Source organism: Meleagris gallopavo, chromosome 15 (assembly GCF_000146605.3).
Source record: "Meleagris gallopavo isolate NT-WF06-2002-E0010 breed Aviagen turkey brand Nicholas breeding stock chromosome 15, Turkey_5.1, whole genome shotgun sequence".
In the NCBI taxonomy this organism is placed as follows: Eukaryota; Metazoa; Chordata; class Aves; order Galliformes; family Phasianidae; genus Meleagris; species Meleagris gallopavo.
Genome location: NC_015025.2, coordinates 8,372,510 through 8,384,014, shown reverse-complemented (window position 1 = coordinate 8,384,014; position 11,505 = coordinate 8,372,510). Strand labels below are relative to the sequence as shown.

The 11,505-nt window shown below is 46.0% G+C and overlaps 2 protein-coding genes across 4 annotated transcripts in view; both read right to left on the bottom strand.

Annotated features, from left to right (window-relative positions):
* The window catches only part of CREBRF (CREB3 regulatory factor), a 20,488-nt gene extending 20,349 nt beyond the window's left edge, over positions 1–139 (bottom strand). For all 3 annotated transcript variants that reach the window (XM_010718959.3, XM_010718958.3, XM_010718957.3), the window contains exon 1: positions 8–139. The gene's annotated coding sequence lies outside the window, so the exon portion shown is untranslated. The remainder of the gene's footprint in view (positions 1–7) is intronic.
* Positions 140–2,729: 2,590 nt separating this feature from the next.
* ATP6V0E1 (ATPase H+ transporting V0 subunit e1) lies at positions 2,730–10,247 on the bottom strand. The gene is made up of 4 exons (XM_019620306.2): positions 10,219–10,247; positions 9,950–9,997; positions 5,966–6,098; positions 2,730–3,231 (listed from the first exon to the last, which is right to left on the bottom strand). Exons 1-3 carry the CDS (start codon positions 10,245–10,247, stop codon positions 6,005–6,007), a joined length of 171 nt encoding a protein of 56 aa, XP_019475851.2. The 3' UTR covers positions 2,730–3,231; positions 5,966–6,004.
* Between the last annotated feature and the right edge of the window lie 1,258 nt (positions 10,248–11,505).

Below are 11,505 nucleotides of genomic sequence, written 5' to 3'. Positions count from 1 at the left end.
CACTCACCGAGAGGTCGGGGCTCAGCAGGGGGCGCCGCCCCGCGCGCTCCGGCCCGGACCCTCCATGCGGCTTTGGGGTTTGTTTTGTTTATGTCCCTTCCTGACGGGTTCCCGGAAATCGCGTGACTCGCCCCCCTCACGTGGGAAGGACGGGAGGGGGAGGCGAAACCAGCCAATCGCCGCCCGCTTCTGCGTTGGCCAATGGGAAACCACCGGGCCTGGCCTCCTCCGTCACGTGACGGCAATGAGGCGCGGGGGCGGGAGGGAGGGGAGAGGTATTTAAGGCGCGGTGGCGGGCCGCTCCTCAGCAGTGCGCGCTGTGGTGGTGCGGGTGGGGCACCCTGTTTTATCGAGGGAGCCCCGGGGAGAGGGTCTGCTCCGCTACCGGCAGTGCAAAGAGCAGCTCCTGCTCTTCCCCTCTGCACATCCAGCTTGGGAGAACGCATTGAGGCAGGAGGATGAGAGACTCCTGCTCAGAGTTACATACTTACTGTGCATCCTCTCAGCACTGCGTTATAGTTTTGCTGCTGCCTACAGCCAAAGGCATGGCCACAGTCACTTAGACACAAAAGAAGACATTACTAAAGTCCGGTTCTTTCCTTATAATTTGTAAATGATATTTTTTTATTGTGTTAAACACGCTTTCGTACCTCATTCACCCCCACTGACCCCATCCCCTCCCACCACCTCACACTGCCCTCCTTGTGCTCCCACTGCCCGGACAGCTGCAGGAGCAGCCAGCAGCTCTGACCAGGAGCAAGAGTAAAGCATTTCCATCGTTCTCAATGGAAGAAACAAAATGCCATGGAATTCTCAAAGCACTTTCCTGTGCAGGTGTTCTGTCAGCACTGTTTGGGCAGTTCAAACAAGCTAAAAGCACGTAATGCGGCACTGACTGAAACACAGAGGCTGTCAGCGTTTGTGACCTGAAGCTCCAAGATGTCTCTATGGAGTCTGCCTCCTTAACCCTCCATATTTTATATTTAACCTCTGAAAAACATCAAAACACACCTGGAAGTCAGACCATTCCCCTGCAGATGCTGGCTTTCTATCTGTTTCAAGCACTAGCAAGCTTTCCTCATGTATATTTTAACATTTTCCATTGTCTTCTGCTGTCACAAAGCAAGAAACTGTCACAGGCTTTGATACCTGCATTGTGTGTTAAACACCAGCGATTGAATCTGTCTGTTCTAATTTCCTGCAGTCATGCAAAATAAAACCTTCTCAGAAGCCGCGTTAATTCCTGGCACACATGCAGCAGACGATCACAATGCAGACAACAGAACACACAACGTTCAGCAGAACAGAAATAAAACATTATCTCGTAACTTATTTAATCATGCTACTTGTGGGTATCTGTTCCAGAGGAAATATTAAGCATTCAGATAAAGGGAAATTTCTTTATCTGGAAAGCATCTAAATATAAATGCAAAGTATGGCTTGTTTGCTCCGGCTTTAATTAGCTCTTAGCATTAGATTCACCAGCAGCAAAACATCAAAACACACCCCAGGACCTAGTTTACTTTCCTGTTTCTTAACAGCGATCGCTTGAAACCTAAAATGGAAAGCTTGTTTTAAACGACGACAAAAAAAAAAAGGTTAAAATGCCAATGTAACAATACCACTTCTAGTCAGTGGATGTTTTCCTTTTGGGTTACTCACCTGACTTTAAATTCGACAGCAGATCAATGTATTTAAGAACTCCCTAACAGTGTCTTGATGTCATAAAGGGAGGGAAGGAGAAATGCTTCAACATATCTTATCCCTCTCCCCACACAATTAAAAAAATACCTATTTTTCACTAAGCTCACTCTGGATTCCAATTTTCTTAGGAATTCTTTTTCCACAAACTATGTGGCATGGTGGAGTACAACTCCTTGCATGTTAAAATACAGCTTTCAATACTAGTTAACTTGGAAAAAAATAATAATCACCATTCCAGTCCCAACAGTCATTGTACTTATTTATACTACCAAGTGTTACTGCTTCTGCAATTCATGCTGCCTGTTTCTGATTACCACGTTACTGCCTTTTGTAAGGATTTCAGAATTTCCTGTACAGTAATGAATACCATCCCACCAAACAAGTTAACTGCATATTTAGAAGGAAAAAATGCTCCATCCCTATGCATAACAATATAACAAAGCAAGGCAAAACTGCTAGTTTTCTGGACTTGATTTAAGGAGCTAAGAAAGTATACGTGTAGACTCCTGCAAATGAAAGCAGGGTTTGTATTTCTGAAGTTATTCCTTGGCAAATGACTGACTCGATTCACCCCCAGAGCTGCAGCAGCCCTCTATGTGGGCTCTGCCCCTCCACCTTCCCCCCCCATCCCACGTGCGTATGTCACCCCACCTAATACCACTGTTGTGACTTCAGCTCACTCCACACTGCTCGCTACTATACGCGACCTCCAAGAAGGCCAGGGAGTAAATTCACCTCCTGTCAAAGCCACTATTTACACTCGATTCAAGCCAGTCACATCACCTCTGCTAGTTAGCCCTTCTGGGATCAGACAGTGAGAAGCTCACGGAGGAGAGGCTCTCAAGCAAACACTGCTCCCTGCAGAACTCGTCAGTCATGTTGTTCTGTTTTAGAGCTACCCGAGAAGTGTGGGTACAGGCAGCAGTGTGCTCCTTCAGCACAGCAGCAGTCCCAGCTGAACGCCAGCTAACTGCTGCACAATTAAAACAGTGGAAGAGTTAAACATGGCACAAGAGCATTCCATATAAAGCAGAAGATTACTTTTATTTCCCGGTATGAGAAATTTAAGACCACATTTCCCAAAACCACAACTCCTTTTAAAAAATAAATGCCATCAACATGTGGCAGCATTGTTTCTCTCTCCTCATACAGTTTCATTTCTTTTAAAGACATTTCTTTTCAAGTGCAGTCAAACAGAACAGGAATGAACAGCTAGAGACAAACCTCTGAGATACAGCATTCCTACAGAGCAAGTAAAGTGCACAGGGAAGCTGGCAATGTCCCTGTAGAAACTTTAGAAACTTTAATCATACCTGAAGTTAACAGATAAAAGTGTACAGTACTGAAGGAGTCAGGTTAGGCACACTGTTAGGTCGTAAAGTAGGAAAAATAGAGGGCTTTCACCAAGCCATCTGAAGCACAATGTACGCGTTAAGGCATTAATGCAGGACTGGTATCCAACCAGGTATGTTAAGGGCATCTTTGGATCTGTGGAGGTTTTTCATCTGAAGGAAATCTCTTCTTTACCTGCAAAGCAAAAGGCAATTTAATTATTTGCTTCCATGGAGGTGATTAACTAGTTGAAGACCCAGTTGTTGAGTTATCCACAACTATTTGCATTCCACAAACGCACAAAAAATTATCGAGAACTGCAGGTAATTTATTTTAGGAGATTAATCTCTCCTTCCTTTCTTTCTTCATGGCTTAATTTGCTGAAGTTACTGCAGTTACAGAACTATTATGCCTCCAGAGAGGTTTAAATATGTCTGCAGTAAGAGCATCCAGTCATCTAGATGATGGACCTTCTTGCACTCGCATAAAGGCAGTTCCTGGTCTGAGAATACAGACTGCAGTGACAAATTTCAGACGAACAGTGGGCATTACATCTCACTGATTAAAAGGAAAGAGGCTACAGCCCATATTTAGTAGAGCTGCGTGTTGTTACGTATTGCTCTCAAGCCACGAACATGGTTATATAGACAGTCATCTCAGACATCATCATCATTTAAATTAGAGGGATAGTGACCACAGAGAAATACCAAGCAAGTCAGCATCTGTAGGCACTCCTCATTAGGATGTGGTAAGCATCCCACAAGTATTTTTCAGCCTGCTCTATTAGTCAAGTGAAACAGGTTTGCTTATACTTATCTTCCTTTTTAAACACAGTCTCTCTTCCCTGGTAGTTACCACTTCATTCTCTGTAACTGCAACCTGCCCATAGTAATCCATCCACAGCTCAGCTGAAGGAGAGATTGGAGGCAGAAACGAACACAGCGTACGCAACTCGAACGCTGCCAAAGCACATCTTAAAAGCCAAAAATAACTGGGCAAAACCAGAAACGGTGGATGCATTTATGGAGTGCTGTGCAATGTCACAGAGATAACGCAGCTCCTTCAGATGTAATCTAACTGACAGCTCCTGCCTAGTGAGAAACTCATCCAGAGCCTTCAAGTGCATCAGCACACAGCAGTGCCAGACGCTGCAGCCCGGCTCACCCAGCACTGCACAAGTAATTCTAATTCAACCATGGAGCAGCTTATTTCTACCTCAAGGCAAGAAAGAACATGGTAGCTAACAGTGGAGCATTATCCTATACTATTTTTTTTTTTTTTCTTAAAGCAGTCTTTTTCCTAAGGAAATGAACTTTCATTTCATTCCAAAATTAAGTCAACGAAACCAGACGTATTTAAGATTAAAAAAAACTACTTCATATTACACAATGAGTGCTACATACAACTTGCATTCTCCATTTGAAAGTCTAAAAATGTCAGCTCCTCACATCGGTGTTCTGTCCGCCCCAGACTGCATTGGATCCCTGTCTTCCACAGCGCAAACGTACTGCAGCTCTCTGGGAAACACTTCTCTCCAAGGGGTGAAAGCAGAGCAGGGTAAGCCCCCATCCTCTCTGCAGACATTTAGTCTACGGACACCGTAACCCAACTCCCGTTTGTCTTTGCTGGTAGCAACACCCAGTTCATCTATCAGCCAGATAAGCCCACATTTAAAATCCAAGGCATCTACTTGTTCAGATAATTACAGTTCAATTTTAGGTCTCAGGGAACCATGGGATTCAGGAATCCGTGTGCCCAGTACCAGAATAGATTGCTCTCTGCTTCTGCCAACTAATTTTGTGTTAACACACGCGAGCAGTGGAAATGCACCTGGGAAATTCAGTTTGACTGATGTACTTAATCACAGCCTCCACCCGAAGCAGGACCAAGTCTACCTTTAGCTTCTGCTTGATGCTTAAAAAAAGATGCAAGCGTACACACATCCCACAGTCTGACACTACCACAGCTCAGATGAATCCTACTTTGAATCTGCAGAGCTTTGCTTCAGGGTAGATTTACAGACTGCTCTACAGCCAGCATTTAATTGAACTATAACATCAATTGTCATTTGTCTGCTGCTGCTGGACTCCTGTGAACAAAAGCAAAGGAATAGGCAACTGAACTGTAAAAGTGGGAGAAAAGCCACAGAAACAAGACAGGTAAAAAAGGTTAACAGTGCTGAATTACTCAGTGCTACCAGTGTAAGAACTAAAACCACGGGTACTTCATTCCACAACAAAACCTTCACTCGAACATTTAATTCTAAATGCTGCCCTCACAGAGATACCTGAAGTCATCATGCTGCTTTTAATAAGGTCACACCAGGAGAGGCCTGAAGAAACGCCACAATAGCATTCCAGCAGCACTGCCAGGTAAAGAGCAGCAGGCTCATCTGCCATTCAGGTTGCTCATACCACCATTAGGAACAGAAGAGCCACCTGCAGGTTGGGTGCTAATGCTCTGCATCGACAGGAGACTGAGAGCCACTGCTGCAATTCTCAGATTTCCCCAGTGAAAGAACAACACTGTGCTCTGCCTTGGGAATCAATGCTTGGATGAGAGGCTGCTTGGCTGGAAGAGGGGCTTCATTAGTAAAAATGAGGAAATCCATTCATGCTAGCTGTTAATAGAAGAACGTTTCCCTTCCAGCTGGTTTTGGTAGGGTGAAGAAACGTAGTGTCTTCCCTACAAACACCTGTTTACTGAAAGCAGTCCCACACGCCATGATAGCAGAGGCAGTAACTGCACAGAAACTCAGCCTGGGCTTTTCACGGTGTCCGGTCACAATTAACAGCCGACATTTGTTTGGTTGCAATCTCTAGAAAGAGAGATTTCTCAGTCCCAAACCCCAGCAATTCTGAACCCCTGCTTCCACTGCTGCTGAGCCATTTAACACACCAAATGCATTAACAGATCTGACCATACTCACCCAGTCAGAGCAGTGCAGCACAGCAGGGAACCACCATCCTTAAGGCCAGTGAACTTTAAGGTACCAGATCGTGTCATTGCTCAGCTGCGGCCCAAAGAGGGGGTTGAGCTGAGCCAAGATTGCAATCAGCCAACTGCAAGACAACCAAACAACCCGAGAAAGAGAACATCAGCCAAAGGACACAGCTTATGGTATAGGGAGGGCTGGGCCAAAGCACACGACCTATCGAGAGGGGAAAAGACAGTGTTTTGGAAGGTGTAGTATCAGAGCAAAGTCATGCTCCAGCTCACATGCACACTGGATACTATCAATGAAGACCTGATACCACACCTGATACAAGTGGTCGTGGCCAGCCTGCAGCAGTACAGAACCACCTGACAGCATTTCTCCCACGTACTTCTCCTTTGCCAGGAAATACGTGAAACGTATGGGTTCAGAATATAGAAACACAAAGAGTTGGCTCTTTCTTGGTGCCTTTGAAGCATCCTTTAAAGGACAGAAAAATATACGAGAAACTGCTCTTTCTCACTGGCCATTATTTTCAGTGTGTTGCAGACCCCTCTGGCAAGCCTGGAGCAGGACTACTCAGAAGACACACAGGAACAAAAAATAATCATCAATCAGTGTGACAACAAACCCCTGTGCTCAGAGCCGGGGATTCTGTCAGTGGAGCAGCTCACAAAGCAGCACGGCAGGAGCCACAGCCACCACCCAGAACAAGAGGAATGCAGCCTGTGGAAAACATCCAGGAAAGCTAAACAGAAATAAATACTCCACTGTTACGAGATACATTTGCTTTGTAAATATTACAAGGTTCAGAAAGAGTCGTGAATGCTTCCATGGATTTAAATCTACATTAAATACTAACTGTATAAACACATTTAGTGCACACACACTGGTTCATCTATCTGCTATTTCTAGAACGCTTTGTAAGGAGGAGAAAAAGCAGAGCGGCTTTGTAATGGGAGCTGCCACAAATGTATCAGAGTGCTTAGGCAGTCATGGAAAATTCCACACAAACCTTGATGCTCTGAGCAGCGGACGAGGCGCAGGTCAGCTGGGAGGCGGCTGGAACAGCCACAGGGAAGGATGCTGGCCAGGCTTAAAGAAAACGCACCCACCCTCTTACAACTGACAAGTATTTATTTTCCATGCTGCTTTTAGTTTTGCACAAATTAGGGCTCCTGTTAACGAAGAGCAGACCTGCAGCAGTCTATCGGCCACGCAAGCCTTGCAACACAGAGCAGCATTCACAGAGCAGCTAGAACAGCAGCAAGGTACCAATGGGAGCAGCCAACAGCTGTCAGGTTGACATCCTTCAGGTTTGCTATTAAGGTAAAAGCAAATTAGCTCTTGGAAATCAAACGGAATTTATTTTGCAATGGTTAATTAGAGGCAGAAGAAAGGGGTGCCAGAGCACTGTGCCATCTGCCTGCAGCGTCCTGAGCTAACAGCAGTGGGAGGAGGACAGGAACACCAAAAGCCTGTTAAAGCACATTATTCTCCTCCCTCTGTACCCGAAGGAAGGAACTCTGTGCACCAATCTCTCACCTCTCCATGCCTCCAAAGATCAGCTCAGCATGGCTGTGAATTAAATGAGCTGGAAGCACATTCCGAGTATCGGCGTGACCCAGCTGTACAGCCACGCTCCAGGCAAGCACCAGGCACTTTCCAGAAGCCATTTGTTGGGGGCTGTGCTGGATGCCCAAGCTCTGAGACACAGTGGCACTACAGGTCAATAGCACACACCTCCTACTCACACTGCTGGCACCAAAGGGCTGAAAGCACAGCCAGGCACCGAGCCCTGCGGCTCCCCAGCACTTAAGATAAGCCAGGGAAAAGCTTTCCCTACATATTGCTGAAGTGATGCTGCTCGATAGAGCGATTTATCGTGACAGCACAACACAAAATGCAGCGTTCCAAGTGGAACAAAGCGAGCCTTGGCATGCAACAGCTCGTGTTCTGAGCTGCTAAAATCAGGTATGGCATTCGAGCCACCCACAGGTCCCCCAGCTCTGCCGGATACCGGTTATAACTGCTCCTGTTAATTACCCAGCTCATACAAGGAAATTAAAGTCCCTTCTGTTCTACCAGAAAGATTTCTGAAAGGTCCTTCTGCCATAACTGCCATCTGTCTGTGCTGTGTGTCACAAATTGAGGTCCTGTTATCTCTGTTTAAATGTCAAATTGGGCAAGCATCTTTTAATCCTCTACGAATCAGCAGCAAACCGTATCGCTTCTCAGACATCCTGTCCTCTGGCAGCAGGACATCATGGCACCGCTTCAGGCACTGCTTTGTAAACAGCAGAATAGATTCAGACCTTAAGAGCACCTCACAAAACGGTGCAACCCAGAATTTCTGCAGCAATAACTCTCTGTACACTTGGATTTTTCTTTTATCAGATTTCCGAGGCTTGTATATTCTCCTTCAAAAAGTGCTGTGGCACATCATCTGTACACAGATCACACACTTGCATGTGGAAAACCTTTGTACAGAAAAAGCAAATTAATACCATGCAATCAACATAGCTATTCAGAACGATCCCCTAAATCTAAACACAGAAATACGTACAAGGTGAACGTGACTGACTTTAAAAACCAGTTAACAGAAATTGAGTCTGATTTCTATGAGCGCAGCATGAAGGCTCTTGTTCATTGCTGGTGAGAATGCACAGCTAATGGAGGTGATCATGTTGAGAAACAGTATTTTGTAGTCAAGCAGTTGTTCTATCAAAGAGTGTTATTTGTAGCTGCTGCTGTTTCCACGGAAATAAATAGCAGACATTACTTTTGGAGCAATTTATGTATAACTTCTATTATATTTGGATATAATTATCGACAGCTTAGTAAGATTTTGCTGCTTCTCTTTTATCATGGCGTAACTGCAGAAAGGAAATACAGAACCCAGGTTACAACAGACAAAATGAAGAAGGAAGGCAGAGGAGCCCCCGCCCATTGCCAGGTAAAAGCAGATTATCAATCACACTAATGAGATTTGTAATGGATCTGCTTCAGTGCAGAAACCACTAAGCTGAGAAGTGAAATACTTCAGAGCTCTGTGACAAATCCCACACCATCATCCTGAAGTTCTGAGGCTGTCTCAGGGCCCTGACTTCACAGACACTGCCCAGCCTCAAAGAACAAGGACAAGAGAATAAAACAATCCTGAACTCGGAGGAATTGAAAGAGTAGGTCACTATTTCTGTTAAAACACAGCGTAGGAAAGACCTCAGTGAGAAACAGAAACTTAAAACACCACCAAAAAAAAGCACTCCCCCACACACTGCCAGCAGAGTCCTACAGCCACCCGAATGCTGCAGCTCCGTGAGAGGGAGCACCCAGGAGCCCACACTTCCACGAGCATTTGGGACCTGGCACAAGGTGAGGCTAAATAATTGGTACGCAGGACAGGGAGGCCTTCACAGCCTATATAAAGCTGGAGATCACATAACTAACATAAATCAAACGTCCATACAGCTTCAGGCAGCCCAGCACCTCTCCTGGAACGCAGCAAAAAAAGATGCAGAGAAAGAAGTCTGTGCTCTCCCGCAGACCCCAGGTACAGCTGGCTCAGCTCCTGACAAATGCATGCTATCAGGAGTGTATCAGTAATGTAAGTCAGTTTGTCTTCTACTCATTTTTATACAGAGAAAGCAGGCAGTGGCAGAACATACTGGTCACATTTAAAACAGAAATTGTTAATATATCAAAGTATCACAAGCGTGACAAATTATCTGGCATGTACAATTTTGGCTAAAACAGGTGTCAGAGAACAACCAGAAGAATTTCCGTTTATTTTACTGCAGTCTCCATCACCACAAAAACATTTCCATCAGCAAGACTGGAGGTCTTTAGAATAGAGAATGCTAGGAGGTGTCACAGAACGGCACATGTCAAGATCTGATTCATTTGCTCAAATTTCCTCCTAAATTCTGTGCAGCGAAAATGTGCCTTGATAAGAGGCAAAGTGTTATTTATACTTACAACAGGTAGCAGCAAACAGCACACGTCACCAGCATTGTGTTGATAACACTGCAGAAAGGAAGGAAAGACACAGCTGGTTAGGTCTCATGTTATGACTGACCACAAGATATATAGGAATAACCACCAGGAATGAGTTCTGCTTTGATCACATGCAACTGACTCAGCATCAGCACTCTAAGTTCTCCCAGCTGAGCGAGCTGCAGGGGCCATGGCTGGGCACAGCTGACACAGCCTGGCCAGGCAGAAGTACAGCAGGAGTAAAATCTTACACAGTGTCCTTGCTCCATCTCACAGCCATTCGCACCAGCGAGTTATCAAAGCTGGATTTTCTGATGCCAACAATAAACTGTTTTCTCCATCTGCAATACTCTGCTGACAGAAGTTTCTAATTTCCTAAGTTTGTTTTGCTTTCTTTTGGGAAAGAAAATAACATCTCAAAGGCCCCTCGGATTTGTCTGCAGGCACAGCATTTTCTTTCTTGCCAAAAGAAAACTGAGACAGAAACCATCACTAAGGTGAGAAGGAACAGCCAAGCAGAGAGACTGACAGAGAGGTGAACCTGCAGCTTTGCACACAAACCAGCTTGAAATGGGAGGGAAGGGAATGAGAGTTTCTAATGCTGAGAGATCTGTGCAGCCCATGGAACTCAGCAGGAAAATGGAGGATTGTTTCTTTTTCTTCCAAAAAGGGATTTCCCAATACACACCAGTCCCTGAACTGAGTAGCAACACCTCTTGTTAGGACAGCAAGGTCCAACTCCTTCGTGACATGCATTAAAAGAATTCTCACATGTTATCCATCAACAATCAACTGTTCTTCTCCCACACAGAGCTGCACAGCCTGCATGGAGCTGCAGGAGCGGCCGTCTGCAGGCAGTGCCACAGACTGGAGACACTGCCTGGAAATGCTAACCCAGGCAACGAAAGCCATGGGCCAGTTAAGATCTAAGTTGACTTTTGCTAGAAAATGGATCAGCCTAATCCAACAGAGCTTTCTGCGGGTGTTCCTGGTTGGATTTTCGTCTCTAAAATGAAGAGCAATCAGTGAATACAGTGTTACTGTAGCATCAGGAGACAGCAGTGCTGCAGTCACCTTTGTTAAATGATCAAATTTGAGCAGAATTGTAGGTCATCTGCTGGCGTCCCTCCCCTGCTTTCCAACGCTTAGGGACGCATCTAGAAGATACTTCAGAGACACCCCCGAGAACAGAAAAGTTTCCAGGCACAAAACCCACTCAGGTCCAAAAGAGGCAACAAAGAGCCGAGCCGAAGGGACGGGGCTGAGGACAGTTCCTTCAGGGTTAGAGAAACAGCGGCGGGAGAGCCTGTTAGTTAGTGCCTGCGGAGCAGAGGGACGTCAGAGAGAGGAAGCGACAAGAAGCCGTCACGTCCCGGGGCGCAGACGCAACACGCGGATCCTCCACCAGGGCCGCGCCGTCCCCGCCCGGCGCTTCGCTCCGAGGCCCTACGGCAGCTGCTGCAGCCCCTCCGTGCGGGACAGCTCGGCGCTGCGGGCCGGGAGCGCGAAGGAAGAGGAAGTCGCGCCCGCAGGGCCGC